Source organism: Aquila chrysaetos, chromosome 17 (assembly GCF_900496995.4).
Source record: "Aquila chrysaetos chrysaetos chromosome 17, bAquChr1.4, whole genome shotgun sequence".
NCBI classification, from domain to species: Eukaryota; Metazoa; Chordata; class Aves; order Accipitriformes; family Accipitridae; genus Aquila; species Aquila chrysaetos.
This window is the reverse complement of record NC_044020.1, coordinates 24,338,317-24,355,369: the sequence shown is the minus strand read 5'-3', so window position 1 is coordinate 24,355,369 and position 17,053 is coordinate 24,338,317. Positions and strand designations below refer to the sequence as shown.

Below are 17,053 nucleotides of genomic sequence, written 5' to 3'. Positions count from 1 at the left end.
AAACGTCATAAATTCAGTAGGCATGATATAAATTAATTTCTTTGGTTATTTTAAAAACTTTGGGGTATTTTGTGTTAGTTATGCCCGCTATAGAACTAGGATTGTGAAATTATTATGGTGTTTACTGTTGTGGGCTGATTATTATCAAAAGATACTTTGATATGTAGCCATTTGTTTCCTTTTCAGGTGGCTGTGTTTGGTGGCCCTAATTTGCAGTATCAAGTCTTTTTTATTATGCTGGTTTTGATATGTGTTAAGAGCACTGACACAAAATAATTTTTCTAAGCATCCACTTTTGATAATGAGAAGAATTGTGGTTGCTTTGAATTAGATGAGAAGAAAGTGAGACAGCAAGCCCCTTTCTTTTTTTCCCTTCTTGTATAAGTTTTCACTTATTGCTGTTACAATATGCGTGACATGCAGGCATGCCAGAGTGGAAGGTTAGTAGGGAATGTGTGCAGAGTGTGTGGGTGGCATGTGTTTTTCCCCAACAATTCAAGACAGTCTGCCTCTTAAAAAGTTAGCAGAAAAATATATCAACTTAAGGGTAAGTAAATATAATGAAATAAAATAAGTTTGATATCTTTACTCTTTCTTCTTCCCCCTTCAGATCTCACAAATCCTCTTATTGCAGATCTTACGTAGTACTCTGAGAGCTGTTACCCTTACACTTCCCAGTCGGTGCAAAGACATGCCCTGCATTTCTGTCGAAATGCTGGAGGTCAACAAAGAAACCTGTTTATGCTAACAATGGTTCACTTAGACTGAAGTGATTTAGGAAGCAATTCAGCTAAAAGATCTAAAAGAAGAGCTAACACAATTGGCAGGCAGGGACAAGCAGCTGGATGGCGGGTGGTCAGTAGCCTTTCCTGCTGTCACAGCCACTTCAGAAGTCTTCTCTGCCTAACGGCATCCTTGGGAACTGCACCTCTTGGAAGCTCACCAGGCATTTGGATCCATCTGCCTCTACAGTGGTTTGATTCACAGGGACCTAAGAAAAGGAGAGTCTGGAGTCACTTGGATTTTAGATTGTAAAAAAACTTTCAAAGTTTGATCCCATTTTCTCATCATTCATTTGATATATTTCTGAAGGCACATACATTTGGTGGCGTTAAAGCATCTATTCTTATGCATAAAGTGTTTGCAATGAAATGTTTCCTCATATAAGAATCACTAAACAGAAAGAATTGAAACACTGATAACCATTGCGCAATGTATTGCCTCTTACTTTCGTACTGTGTCCACACAATGCCTCAAGCTCTCTGGAATGATTGTCAAATTTTGATCTCAAAATAAAGAAACCCCTCTGTCTTCCAAGTCTATGTTTAATTACTGTCAGCATTCTGATGTGAGATTCTGTCCATCACAAGGCACAAGCGGAGGGGGTGAAAGTCCTCTGAAGATGATTTTACTTAAATTTCAAACTTCTCAACTCATGTTTGATTCCTGTCTTAAAAGCATTTATTAGGTAAAGGAAGGGAACAACAATGTTCTTTAAAAACTTCTCCAAGGTCACGCAAACCATGCAGGAGAATTTTACAAGAGCCAGAAGACAGAAAATTCTCTCTTTGATAGGAAATCTGAATATTACATTTTAATTTCAGGTCTACACCATTCAGAGCTTTTTACAGAGCTTCCCTTTTCTTTCTTGCAAGCAGAGTAATAATTCTAAGACTAGTTACATCAATTCATTAAACTCATTTTCCTATGGAAAGTACACATTTTATTGAGGATTTGTGAAGAACTGACATGAGCATTGTTCATCAAATGAGTATGCTGCTGTTCTTGGAATGTTTCTGTTGAGTTCATAGCCAAATCATGAAACTCAGGAACTTTGATCTATCTTCACTGTTAGACAGTAAATCAATGCATACACTTCCAAAATGTGTTACTTTGATTTTGGGTCTTCTCCTTATTGGATATTACAAGGACCAAGCACACATTCCTTTGAGTGATGTATCTATAAGATTTTGAAACAGTATGTTGCAGACTTTCAGAAGAAAATGCCAGCCATCCTCAAAAGAATCGAAATGCACCCTAACGAGTTAAAAGAAATAAAATTACAGGCCTGCTGTCTTAGCTGAAAAATCTTGCAAATAGACACAGAAAAAAGGCAGTGTAGTGTTCATCAGACTGGATGGAGCCCTTACTTGGAGGGAGCGTTGAAAAGTGACCTTAAACTTTTTGTCTCTGTACTTGTAATAATGGCCTTTCATTTTCTCTTCTACCTCTGTTATAGAAATTGACTGCTAGACCTGACCCAAGCAAAACTGATGCCTTACTATTAGTTCTTTACTAATGACTCTTTTCCTTTACCTTAGGAAATATTTTAAGAAAGTAAGTACTCTAAAATATGTTGGAAGGAATCTTCATGTTGGTAGTTATACCTTGGTGTTGATGCTTCAACTTGTGTTATCAGTTTGCATTTAGTACATCACTTTGAAAAAGTCACTAATTCTGAAAAACTTGATTTATTGTAAGAGGACAAAGTGCATTTTTTTTTTTCGTTGTGTCTTGATTTGCCTGGTAACCGCAGTGAGAGGCACTGTACTCTTTATCACAACGAAATGTTACTTCCTCAGTCAACACACTTGATGCACTATGTCTTATTGTTGCGATGAAGGTAGTTCTGACAGATCTTAGACGGAAATCTTACTGTTTTAGCTCTTCTCATTTAAAGGCTTTTCTCAACACAGAATGCTTTCTCTTCAGTTTTGCTTTTATTGGTTTGGGTTTTTTTTTCCAGCTAGAATAATTAATTACCATTAACTTCCTCTTTCTCTATAAGCCTTTTTTCATATTTGTGAATTCAGGATATGCTACTATAGTAATTGCTTTTTTCTCATCCCCTCCGCCCCCCCCCCCCCCCCCCCCCCCCCGTTCACTTTTGTTAATGAGTTGTGAAGTTTCGGAGTTAAGCACTGGACCACATTTTTCCTCCTTATACCAATTCTGTAGTTTTGTACTGAAAATATTTCCAGCTCAGCAGTTGGTTTGGTTTTTTTTACATATAACATATATAACATCTGAGTTAACTAGTTTGTGGTATCAATAATACCTGTGCATCACAGTGTGATTAAACAGATGTACCCAGATGTTGCATATTGTTATCTGATGTAGTATTTTATTTATACATCAAAATACTTCCATCTTCAGTTCTTCTGCTTCGTATCAGTTGTTCTCACAGGGCTTCACAAAATAACCAGTTCTATTCAAGAGAATCTGAATGTCTCATTACATTTGGGCCAAAGATATGAAGTTTGTATAGCTATAATTTCAAACTTTTTGCTAAGATGACCCTTTCAGGAGAAAGGAAGTGAATGACAGAGCAGAAACCTCTAATCAAATATAGAGTTACAGACTGATTAATTTATTTTTAATGCTGTTATATGGCCTTTCATAATAAAATTGAACATACTTTGTTAGACACTAGGTTTTGCTTATTTCAAATATACAGATCTTAGAAAACATAGAATTGTATTAATTAATTTCAACTTGAATTCCAACCCAAAAGCAATAAAAATGTAGTGTAAGTTGTATATGGTTTTGCCCTTTAATCACTGCAAGGTAACGTTTGTGATTAATGTCTTTCTGCTTTCTGCACCAGTTTTCCAAGGTGATTTAAAGCAGCTATGACCTGCTGTACTAGCTGATTTAAGAACAGATCCCTGAAGCAAAGAATGAGGGAGGAGGGAAGGTTTTTCATCATCTTACTAATTGGTGATTTGAGAAAGTGGTGCTGCTCATTGATAAGCGTGAAATGTTGATGAGAATCTAATGAGGTGTTCACATTGCAGACTCAGATAGCAAACGACAGGCAAGCATTTTTATGTAAAGGCAAAAATTTTAGAATGTTCCTGTTCATGTTATTTTTACATAATACTGTGAATAAAATAAAAAATACAGTAGAGCTTTATTTGAAAAACATATCCAGGATGTCTTATGCAAGAATGCTTTCCTGGGAACCTTAAGAATAAAAAAAGACAAAAAAGGAGCTATGTAATGAGTAGGGGAAGGGTGTGCTCTTTGAGGAAACTGAGTCTGATACTAGTCCATTTCAAAATTTTTATTAATATAGGCAGTAAATAACGTTTACTAAGAGAGCAATTTGGAGGTCTTGCCATCCACAGGTGTACCAAGAAACCAGAAAAATCAGAGTAACAAAGAAAACTTTTAAAAAATTAAAAAACTGGAGAACCATTTAGAATTATTTGGGGACTAATAAAGTAAAATTAAGAAATAAAAATGAGATTAATACTAGGACGAGCTGGAATTGAGCATATATATAATATCTAAAGAGCCAAGATGTGTGCATTTTTTCATGAAAGATACCAAAAATGAGGAAAATAATTGGTCTTTACTCTCCTAATTAAAATTGTTGTCGGGTGCCTATGTTGTATATAATCTTTCCATGTTTTTGTACAGGAAAAGCATAAGCAGGAGTTAGAAGACATGAGGAAAGCTGGACATGAAGCCTTGAGTATTATTGTTGAAGAATTCAAGGTAAATGAGTTGTCAAGATAACACAATTTCCAAATAATATTATTGTAATAGTGTATAATAAGTATGCACTACAGGCAGTCTTCTTTAGTACTGCTTGTTCACGTTGCTCAACCTGTTTCACTTTAAGACTGTCTTTTCTGTTGTTTCCAATTTAGACTGTTTGGCCTGAAATTTTGCATGATGTTTTCTCACTCTGCACTTTGGGAAACTTCAGATAAAGTAGGTTAGCCGTTTTCAGTAATGAAACTTAAAACCAGAACGCAACAGAAATGCTCAGTGAATTGTGGTAAACTTCGAGTTTGATTATTTATCACATCCATGTTTTGGACCTTTTCAGTCTCAACAAACTGCACTTGCAGGAAAGCAGCCTCACAGAGCAATTCAGCAGGTTTTTATCTACACAGCACAAGAGAAGGAGTTAAGGATGAACTAAGGTTGAATCTGTAATTCTCTCATGTTGTTCCTAGTTCCTCTAAGCTGATAAGATGAAAGAATTGGATGTTACCATGGAGGGTAAATCTGTGTCTCTTGTACTGTTAGGAAACTTTCTAGTAAGAAATGCACAGAGGGCAAAAACTGAATCAAATTAGGAGAATGAGTAGGTAAAGCTAAGAATTCTAATTAGACTTAAAGAGGTAAAGAAGATCTGATAGTGAAAAAACCCTGATAATGGGAAATGGAAAAGGCGGCTGGTTTTGAGAATGAGAAAGGAGACATAAGATGTGGTAAGTAGCTGTGAGCTGGGAACACAAGTCTGACAATGTATTTAGTGAAGGGGAAATTAAAATTGTAACTGCTCAGCAACAGTAATTTGTGACTAAGGAATGATCTGGCATGGAGGGCAAGAAGGCCCAGCTGCAGAATGGTTTAAACTTGCTAGTAGCAGGAATGCCAGAGACAGGACTCCATGTAAAGGAGTGAGGTTTTCCTTGGTAGTAAGATAAGAAATGTCACAGCATTTTTTTGTTGCAATCCATCCTGGAATGTGAGTGCTCAGGGGCCACTTTTGGTAAACAGAGCTGACACTGAAGGATGAACTGAACGCTGGGCTAAGGTGTCCCATGCTCATATGGTTGGTGCTGGTGAAAGTGTATATAAGGAATTGTCTCATGATGCATCTTTGCAGACTCCTTGTAGAGCTGCTTATGGAAGTAGGACTGTCCAATCCATGGTTCGTTAAATCTTTTTACGTTTAAGCACGAACACGTTTAATTTGCCTCAAGGAGTATGATAAAAATTCCCCAACATTGGTTGGGGTTGGAATGGAACTGGTAAGTGAAAAAGGAGAAGATTAAGGTTGGGTCTTGTGATTCAGGTAATAAGCTGGAAGCTTGAGTATAGGACCTGCTGGTCAAGAAGCTTGCAATACTTTGTTGGGGAGGGTAGGCAGGTTGGTTGGTTTTCAGCAAATACCCAAGACTTACTTGCAATGTTTGTTTCTTTCTGGAGGTGTCAGGATCTGCAGCTCAAGGAGAGCTATCTGTGCTAGATTCCAAGTCTGCTGCAAAATTTGGGATCTTAATGTTATGCAAAGCTTTTTTTTTTAATTAGGTTCTATGGGGCTTATAGTCTTCATTCCTCACATGTAAGGTAGACCTACCAAGTTCCAAGTCTGAGAGAGCACCACTCTGTACGGGACCTGCTGATGCTTTTAGGACGCTCTGCTTGAAGGCAGCTCATGTCATAGGCTGCAGAAAAGTATAAAGTAATTCTAGTCATCATAGATGTTTGCAACAAGTCATAATACGAAAGCCTTTTAATAATTTTGCTAATAACGGTTAGTAGTGTTCTAGCTAATATTGAAATTGGGCTATCTGTAGAAAAATGTCTGTCCCCATCAATACAACTTATACTGATTTCATCTAAAGGGAACCTATTCAGAAAAAAGTTTCAAAAGTTTCCATTCCTGAGAAAAGTTAAGCATGGCCACTGGTGATGTCCCATTTCTCCATAACTCCCTCATTTCACTTCTGGAGGAGAATTATTGCATTTGTTTTCCCTTGCTTCTTTGGGGACCACTTTGCAATACAAGTTCTCAAATGGGATTTTCTTTGGACTATCCCTATTTTGGATGGGCTGCTGAACATGTTGCGTATCAGCATTTTTCATTTCTGTTTTATGCTAGATGCGTATAAAATATCTAGCTGTTTCTGTGTGGACATGTCGTGGTTTAACCCCAGCCAGCAACTAAGCACCACGCAGCTGCTCACTCACTTCCCCCCCGCCCCCAGTGGGATGGGGGAGAAAATCAGGGAAAGAAGTAAAACTCGTGGGTTGAGATAAGAACGGTTTAATAGAACAGAAAAGAAGAAACTAATAATGATAATGATAACACTAATAAAATGACAACAGTAATAATAAAAATATTGGAATGTACAAATGATGCGCAGTGCAATTGCTCACCACCCGCCGACCGGCACCCAGTTAGTCCCTGAGCGGCGATTCCCCCTGCCCCCACTCCCCCCAGTTTATATAGTAGATGGGACGTCCCATGGTATGGAATACCCCGTTGGCCGTTTTGGGTCAGGTGCCCTGGCTGTGTCCCCTCCCAACTTCTTGTGCCCCTCCAGCCTTCTTGCTGGCTGGGCATGAGAAGCTGAAAAATCCTTGACTTTAGTCTAAACACTACTGAGCAACAACTGAAAACATCAGTGTGTCATCAACATTCTTCTCATACCTAACTCAAAAACATAGCACTATACTAGCTACTAGGAAGACAATTAACTCTATCCCAGCTGAAACCAGGACAGACTTGTTTTTTGAAAAACCCAGGTAGCTATTGGTAATTGCTGTACTTATGTTTCCAAGTTTTTATTTCTGAAAATATAAACAAATTGTGAAGTGCAACAATTTTATAGTATTGAATGAAAGTTCTGTATGTTTTCTAGATACAATTTTTCACCATTTTAATGCCTTTGTGTGAGCTAAAGGAGAGTTTTGCATGGATGATATTGTCCCTTTTAAGGAATAATTTCTTCATGTACGGTTGGGTAAAGGAATATACTCATGTGCCATATTGATTTTTGCAAACTATTTTACCAGTCAACAGCAGCTGGGATGATTTGATATGCCATCTGGGAAAGAAGATTTATGTTTATCAGTTTCTATGATTTGGCACAAAAGATTAGGGATTTAATTGAATACTGTGATTCTAAGCAGTATTTGTATTTAGCTTATTATTTCTCATAGACTGTTTATATTCAAGTTATATAAAGACATTCTTTAATACCGAGGAACCATGGAATGAATATACTGCATACAAGTCTTCCTGTTGCCTCATGTGGTTAGTTGCCATATTTTGGTCCATGAGATCACAGTACTCTGAGGAGAAATAACATCAGATATGCCAGCCTCCGACTAAAATACTGCAACCAACCTTGTTTGCAAACAGGCAGCGAGTTATTCTTCAGGGTAGCAGGAAAAATCGAAAAAGTTTGTTAGGTTTAAAAAAAATCAAGCTTTTTTTGCTTGTGTGTTCGTAGCTTAAATACCTTTTTGCAGCTTAAATACCATGTACTTAAAAACAAACAAACAAAAAAACCCCACCCCCAAGAAACCAAAAACAGTGAATCATCAGAGAATTCACTGAAGGCCAAAACTGTTCTGTAGTTTTGTTTGAGAAAATAATGTCATGGATTCTTTTAAAATGTTAATTCATAGTTAATATTTCAATATGAAACAGGGTTAAGATTTGGTTTTTTTTCTTAAGTAAATGAGTAAAATGTGGTTTTGTAATTATAAAAGTAGTATTTTACATTTTGGGGACTTTTTAACACTCATATCTTTATGAATTTATTACATTTATCAGACATGTTGTCAGTAGTCAGATAACCAAATAAGGTGTCCTATATATAGCATTTCTTTGAGATTGTAAAGTAAATCTAATCAGTCCTTTTAATGAAATACAGAATTGTGGAATCATTGACTCAATTCACTTATGATTAGCCATGCTTAATTTTGTGCTGAAATATGTCTTCTTTAGGGTTTAAGACTGTGTTACAGCAATACATATCGTTTATATGCAGAAGTGATTTCCATTTCCAGTAGATTTTCTAAGTACTACCTAATTAATCCCCAAATTACCTTGAGTATGGAAATTCACCTAAGCAAGTCTACTGAATTGTTTAAAAGGCATAGGAAGGAAAATCTTTCTTACGATGAAGAGAGTCCTATTTTGCATTCCTTGGGCTTTAATAAAACGAATTGATGCAGATTATTCCAATCAAGTGCTTACTCATGGCCCAAATTAAGTTCTGTTTTAGTCACGACTGTTGGAATTATGACTAATCCTCTCTGATACCTGCCAATTATAATTTTGTAATGCCACTCCAAGCAGAGTTGTAGCATGAGTGAATGTAATGCCCAACATTGGTTGTTTAAGGATAGCTATGTAAAAATCTAAGCCATTCATCATTAGCCCCAGAAAATAATCCCCAGAATCCCTCAAGCCTAAAATCCTCTAAATTAGGTATTGAAACTTTGGGTTGAATAACAATGGAAGAGTTGACTACTTGCCTTTTCTGTATTCTCAGCATAGATAAGTCTTCCTACTGGTAGGTTTGTGAAAGTGCCTTTATTTTGGCATACAAAGGAAAAGAGAGTTGCCATTTTTTCACTTCTGTCTACAAGGTTGCCAAGTTAGTAACTAAAAGCTCAGATTTTTCTTACATTTAGAGCTAATTATTACTCCTTGCAGACTTACTGGAGCAGAATTTTTGTTGTTGTTGTTGTATCTTTCTTTGCTTGAGAATGGGTCACACTTTCTGATAATCACTCTCCTGTATTTTGGGGAATTATTTGTTGTAAAAGGGACAATATATCTCCATGTTGATATTCCATTAGTACGTTATCCCTAGGCAGACCAGGCACTCAAGTTTAAGACCAAACCCTCTCAATTCCTATCCTTGTTGTGACTAGTCCTTTTTAATATGGCAACAGTGTCGAAAATGGAGCTTGCACAAGAAGTCAAACACTGAATGATCTGATTTCAAGGACCTGAATATACCAAAGCCCTTAGAATTATTGCAGTTGTCTTTGGAATAGTAGCTTGCCAAATGTGCTGGGAAATCCATTAACAGAGACCATTAGACACTTTGTAGCACAAACCCTCAAAAACCTTGGCCATTGTTAAGCATCTTGCATTCTTATCTTCTTTTCAACAAATAAACCATCTACAACACAGTCACGAAATTTGTATTAAAAAAACATGGGAAAAGAAATTAAAAATGAACTTAGTGTTGTGTGTAGGCCAAGTTTCCCCTTCTCATGTTTACATAATTTTGTTTAATTTCTGTCTTTCATGTCATTATTTTTTTAAACTTTTATCCCTGGTAATTAACTACAGTAAAGAAAAGTAAATGTAGATCTTGGAAATGATGCTTGTGTGATCATGTCACATTTTAAGATATTTACCACAAGCAACATAAGGATTTTTCCTCTGCTTGTTTAATCAAGCTTTTGTTCTGAAATTGTCATAGTTCTGTAAATAGACAAGTTAAGATTTTTAATCTGTTTTGTTTATATTTCTCACCATATAAAATATCCTCTTATGTAAGCTTTAAAGAATATGAGGTTACAGGCAGGTGTATTTATTTGATGGTATTTATTTACTTAGATTATTTTATGCAATTATTAGTCTTCTAAAAGACAGCTTGCATGAATCAGAGGCTTCCTTTTATGGAAATTAACTTCAGGATGCAAAGTCCTTTCCAGCACTTCCTACAGTGAGAGTTTTGTCTATCAGTTTTCAGTTTTAGGTGGTTGGGTTTTTTCAGCTTTCCAGAATGTAAGAACAGACAGGTTTGCAAAGTACAGGATATGTGGAGGCCATCAGATTGTCTTTCAAAAATATTTGTGTCAATAATAGGCCTCTGAACTGAAAGGTTACCCTCTAATAAACAAAGAAAAATTTAAAAGATTTCATTACAAAAGAAGTTAATCTAGAATCACGATATCTTTTTTTAGACATAGTTTATCCCTAGTGAGGAGGGAAAACTCTTGAAATGTGGCCAGTTCTCAGCTCTTTAGAACACCAGCTTAGTTTATTAAGTTTCCAAGATGACATACTGGCTCAGAAAGACCTGACACATGAATAAAAGGGTAAATTCAAAAGTTGTTGCAAGGGCTTGTATTTCACCTCCAACTTCTATACTTGTCTATGTGTATGTTGCATTAGAATTCAGGTGGGCCTTGAAGATAATACATTATCGTTTTTTGTCATGAAGAGCTGATGGCTAGAAAAGGAGCGATTCCTTGTCATTTTTACAGTATAGGAGTACTCATATACAATGTTGATCTTACTATAAAAATCTTTTTATGGAATTCTCATAAAAGCAAGGTACAATCAAGTCTCAATGTTCCAAAGATCTGGCTATCAAAAATATTTTATTATTGATTAAAGCATCTTGATAGCGAACAGTGTTTTGTGGGAAAACAAATCTTTTAAACTCACGTGCTAGTAAAACTGAGTTATCTAGATAAACTGAGTATAGTATTCAAAGTGTAGGTTGTTGATCATTACTGGTATACCACAAGCAGTTGAAAATGAAACCAAAATTTTTACACTACTTTACAAAAAACACGTTACCCTATTCTTGTATTTAATTCAAATGTCTTTTATGTTATATCTTTGAAACACCTGACTAAAATTCAGTTCACATTGTAAACAGGACAGTGGTTAGTGAAACCATGAAGCTTCTTCATACCCTGGTTAGTGAAACCATGAAGCTTCTTCATACCCTAATGCACATCAAAATGTGTTGACCTTTTGTAAAGAATAACTCGTGAGAAGAATTTTCCACAGGAAATACTTTTTGACTTGATATGTAAAATTTCACAGCACATGCTCTGTTTAAAGCTTTGGTAGCACCCTCTGACTATGAGTGGAAACAATTCAGGAAATTCAACTCAATATTTTGTTTTATTTCACTTAGAACCTACTTAATTGTAAATTGCAAGTTGACTCTGACCTAAGCAGGAGTTTAATTGCTTTCATTTTGGTTAATATTTACTTGTACAAAAAACCGCTTTATTCCATAGCACCTAAATGGACATGTTTCATTTTCACTTAAAGGGAGGCTCACCTGAAAATAGCCTGATCATGAAAATATGCAGTATCTTGGGATGAAGTAGATAAGTTGGATTCTGTTGAAAAATACATTTTTCAAAAATCTTTAAAATAGTTTTAGTTATGTAGTATGTGTACTAGCTAATAACTGAGTTATAACACAACCAGTCAAATAGTATGTTTTATTGAGTTAATGTATCTTCTCCAGGGATCAGGAAAGAATTTTGATTGTGTCCTCTGCTCTGTTTTATCATTCAACAATTGATTAATTGTATTTTGCCCTTAAAGTAGTAGAAATTAATGGTGGAGACAGGATGATGAATTAGATGAATCATTATCTCATGCTATGAAGCATAGAAATTCTTATGTACTATTGCTGAAATTAATGCTGGTATTTAATATAGTTCATATGTTTGAAGTAGTATGGTAACTTGTTTTGGCCATCCCAACTCAGCAATTTTGAATTAAAGAAGGTGTTTGATGTACTGGCTTGTCTTTAGTTACTTAAGCAAGTTAATGGTGCTTGAGCAGGGGAAAGAATCCAGAGAGGATATTCTTTTGGATTGACGAAGGGTTTTGGTGCAGTGCTTTTAAGTACATTATAGAATATAATGCAACATCCTGTACATCATGATCCATGTTTCATACTGATGTTTCATGTGAGTTGGTTTAACATTATAAAACAATGTTACACATCTGAGAAGCCTGGTTTTTCCACAGATTGGAATTGATTTTATACTGTTTTTCAGAAGAGATGAGAGGGGATAATAAACTCTGTTCTGTTTTTCCTCTTGCTTTTTTTTTTTTTCTGACTAGTTTTTTCCTCCTATAAAAAGAGGGAGTTGAGAGAGATTTGGCAATTTGTTACTGTTAGGGAATTGGGATGAATTTGGGGGTAATAGTCTATATTTTGGCTATATAATTCGAGAAGGATTCTAATAAATTCTAGCTTTTGGCCATACAATAAATCCTGTTCTGGGCAAGCAGCTATGGTATCTATTGCCAGTAGAATGAAGACAGTATGCACTAGGGCAGGGCAAATAGGTTTGTATTAAAAATGAGCTGGAATGTCTGTGTTATGGTTTTGGCAACACCATAATCATTGCACTTCTGCCTTTCCAAGGATGAGGACAAATTTTAGAAAGTATCTAGTACTCTATAAATAACACAACCTGTAGAAATACAGGATTAAAATTTTGTGATCATTTGTATTTTCTGATCTTTAAACTTTTCTTCTCAGATTGGGTACAGTATAGTTTTTCAGTCTCTAGTCTGTATGCAGTGATGCAGTTCTCTAGTGCTCACACTGTACATGTAGTGTGCTATCAGTTACATTCCAGGACTACTTAATTCTCTCACCATTGCTAAAGCATATAATAGAGTAATTAAGATGTGTATTCCCTTAAGGACACCCCAAAGTGATTACGGATCAAGTTCTTATTATGAAGTTTGGATCTACTTTCAACTCAGGGTCTTCCAAAATTATTCTAATGTACGAAACTTAAAGCTGAGGTTAGCTCTTTATCTGAGCTCAAGTGATTTGGACTGATTTACTTAGTTAACTTTTATTTTGTTTTGGTAAAATTCCAGCTTATAAAATTAAGATGGATTCACTTTTAATCTTTCTGCGAACTAATTTAAACATGTTTTGTACTGTCATTGAAATGTGTGAAAGTTCTGATAATGGTCTGAGGAAACAATGGTTTCTTTGATTTTTTTTTTTTTGTTGTTGTTGTTTTTTTTTGTTTTGTTATAACCCATCATATATAAAACTAAAATGGATATGAAGACTCTTAGGAGAACTTGTTCTTAAGGGTTTTCATTCCCTTTGTTCTGTCAGAAGTCACCAGACATTTTTGGTTAGTAAAGGAAAATTAGGATCATTTCTCTGATAGCTTTTGTGGGTTAGGAGAGAGATGAGAAAGGAGGGAAGAAGCAGGATTTCTTGTATGGTTTGGAACGTTTCTGATAGTTTAAGCTGCATAAGAAGACGTGCTTTGCTCTCATTGTCATCCTACAAGTCCTGGTATTTGGGGCGTTTATTTGGAGCAGCCACACTGTAGTTACTGTTAAATGTGAGCATGCATGTTACTCCTTAGCTTTCCTGTTAACAGTGCGAATTTGTTCTTTAAAAACCTCCCCAAAGTTGTTCATATATATATATGTCCAGAAACAATGAACAGAAAACAAGACAGGTTGCTGATGGAGTATAATGTGCATTGGGAATATGAATTATTTCCAAGTGGCAAAATAGCAAGTAGAAGACAGAACTTCTCCCACATGAATTCTAGCATTTAAACTACCTTATCATACAACTAAACCATATAATTTACAGGCACCAGAACATGTTCTGCCCTCCCCCACCCTCCAAGGATCTACAAGATTCTAGAACATTCTACAATTCTGCTATTATTTTGTTACTCCTTGCACCATAAAGGCTGCTTTACTGACAAGAATCCAGAGATACAGATATTAGAATAAGAACTACAATCAATGAATCTTTGAAATTTTAGAACTTAGAAAATTTGGCTTCATCTGTAGTGGTTCAAGAGCCATTGCCCTATTCTCTGGGAAAGGAAAATCGGGACTGAGGCAGAGTTGCAGACTTCTAATTTTCCTTTTTGGTTAAATTCCACTGGTTTTCACCCTGATGAGAGGAGCTTACAATGATTCCTTTCACTTGTTTTTGAGAGGAAGAAAATACAACTGCACATCAGACTATAATCCATCTGATACCTGATAGATTTTGGAGAGGGACCTAAAGTTTTGCTATTCCATATCTGACTCATAGTTTCTTGTCACTTCTTTGAGTCATCTTAAGTTCCTATACTGAAACTGAGAATACTGAGCTAGATTAATGGTTAAAATAGGAGATGCTTTATTCTTGTCCCAGGTTTTTTTGACCAAATAAAACCCTCTGGATACCTTAAGTCAGGGTAATTTTCAGAAGTAATTCTGGTTTTAGAGGAATTAAATATAGATGTGTTAATTAGGCACCCTCTTCTTCCCCTAATAACTTTCTCAGTGCTACTTCCTACTATTCTTTTTTTCTGATCTACAAGCCAAACCAGCTATAGATTAAAGTCTGATGCTTAAAAGTTGACCAAATTTTATCTTTGATTAGCTAAGAAGATTATGCCAAGTTAAAAATCAATTATAACTGAACCAAACTTAGTAAAACAATGTCAGCATAGACATTAATTCTTGGCTTTCTCAGTTAATGGGTTTTTTTGCCCAGTTTAGTAATGGTAAAAGTGTAATGTGAGATACAGGGAAGAAGGAATTGTTGAAAGGCCATGTATATATGTTTGTCTGATTACTTGGGGCTGTGGTGATATTTTTCATTTTCTTTTCAGGAGTCAGAGGAAGGATAGTATTATTCTCGTTATACCTAAATATACATTGATTATTTTTTACATAAGGCTTGTAAATTCTGTCTTTGATTAGTGGAAAGGCACCAGTTCAAATGATGATGTACTTATGATCATAACTATGGTTATACAGCCACTAGAGTGGCTGCAGTTCATTCTTATATTCATGCATGGCTTTGTATTTGAAATTTAAGCAAACTGCTTTAAGTAGTTGTTTATCTAAGGTACCACAGTCCTTTACACTGTTCCCTGATACAACGACTTACATAAGGGGTTGGGAGGCAGATTTTTTTGAAAGCTGAGGAAATTACAAATGGGGAAAGAAGATCTAGTAACTGCCTGAAAAAGATGACTGTTTATTTGGCTCTAGTAAAGACCTAAAAAGCAACCTCACTTTTGGTTAAAGGCAGATATAGTTAGGGCTGTGAAATGTGTTGTGCTGAGGAAGGAGAAAAAAAAACATAAATAAAGCCAAGAAGCAGTAAGGACTAGTTGGTAAATGTAAAGAAATCCTGAAAATCTGAACCCACCACTTCCTTTATAACAAGTGTGGACCAAGGCAAGAAATGTGACAGGAGTGTAGAAACAGATCCACATCAAGACTGACGCCTCTTGCCATCACAGTCCTGAAACTGGCTGTTGGTACAGGATGACCCTTGCCACCCTGTGTCAAGAAAGTTCATTGCACAATATATAGAAAGAGAAATGGATTGCCAGGAGTACCCATATTGAAATCCTGCCCTTTGACTTCATGCAACAGATGCCATAGGCTACAACCTGCTGTAACCTTAGTTGAAATGATTCAGCGAGCTATTAAAAGGAGACTGCTTCAAGAATGCTAGCTTGATATTAGGTCAGTGGCCACAGATTTATGGAACATAAGCCCACCAGGATAATTGTGTAATTAATTAAGGAAGAAAGTGGTGTTTCAGCAGTGATAAGTAGTTGCCCAGAATAGCAATTAGTCAAAAGACTTTGTGTCGTCATACTGAAGGAAGCATGTAACTGTAAGAGTTAGAGATGCCTATCATCAAGTAGCTAGATGTATGTTTTAGTTTAGTAAATTAGATAATTATTAAATCAGTTTTTTAATTAGTAATTGAAGTTGTTCATTATCTTGAAATTTGCAAAAGTTTTGGATGGATATAATGCATCTCTGCTCTATGTACCCCATCAAGAAACCTTAAAAGGTGGTTGTGATCAGACAAAGAAGAAAATGACCTCATTTTTTAACTCCATGTTTTCTTTTTTCTTTTTTTTGTATTTTTTACAATCTTGGAAAGACATTGTTTTATGACATCTTTATGTTCATATTTAGGTTTTATAATCAACCGAAGCCAGGCAGATGTAGGATATATGCAATGAACATAGTAGTGTCCTAGGCAACAACTGCATGTTGGATTAGAATTAAAGGAAATTGTCAAGTTTGGCTTTTATCTTCTTTTTAAAATTGTCTTATTTCTGATAATTTATTAAATATGGGACATGATTTCAATGACAAATGAAGAATAATGAAAGACTTAATGGGCAAGATACATTTGTCTAGTCATGCCAGTTCTCTATGACACTTCTCTGTTCATACTTCAGCAGAGTAGACTTTCTATTTTATAGAAGTGCCTTATCTGACAGTACTGACAATTATGAGCAGTCCTGACTATAAAAATTTTCTCATGAGTATAAAAACATTCTACACTTTAAAATAAATTTGAGCTTAGCATTGTGTTTTGATTGTAAGCATATCTTAGAACCATAAAGTTCTGAGAATCTTCACATTTCTCTTGAAAAGGGAAATCTTATTTTCATAAGGAGTTATAGCTCTTTCGGGATATTATGTGACACACCTCATCTTCTTTTAAATGACTTGAAAAGATTTGTGCTTTGGCATAAATAATTTATTCTGTGTTTTAAAGGCCTGTTTGACTGGCTGATCTGCTGAATCTCTCCATAGAAAATAAAGATTTTTGTCTGGAGATTTTTATTGTGGCACAACATGGAAGCTATCTCTGAAGTACTGTGCCACAGTGGGATTTTTCTCTGTGTCTTCTTACTCGGCCAACTAATGGAATAGTCAAATACAGGATCAATTCTGTGGTACTATTTAAACTATATTAGT

General features: G+C 35.6%; 1 protein-coding gene across 7 annotated transcripts in view; it reads left to right on the top strand.

Annotated features, from left to right (window-relative positions):
• CCDC91 (coiled-coil domain containing 91) overlaps positions 1 to 17,053 on the top strand; it is a 160,883-nt gene that overhangs the window by 69,762 nt on the left and 74,068 nt on the right. For all 7 annotated transcript variants that reach the window (XR_003927223.2, XM_030041178.2, XM_030041180.1 and 4 more), the window contains one exon: positions 4,426 to 4,503. Coding sequence is in view for 6 of the 7 variants with exons in the window: in XM_030041178.2 (XP_029897038.1) it covers positions 4,426 to 4,503 (78 nt within the window). In the remaining variant the exon portion in view is untranslated. The remainder of the gene's footprint in view (positions 1 to 4,425; positions 4,504 to 17,053) is intronic.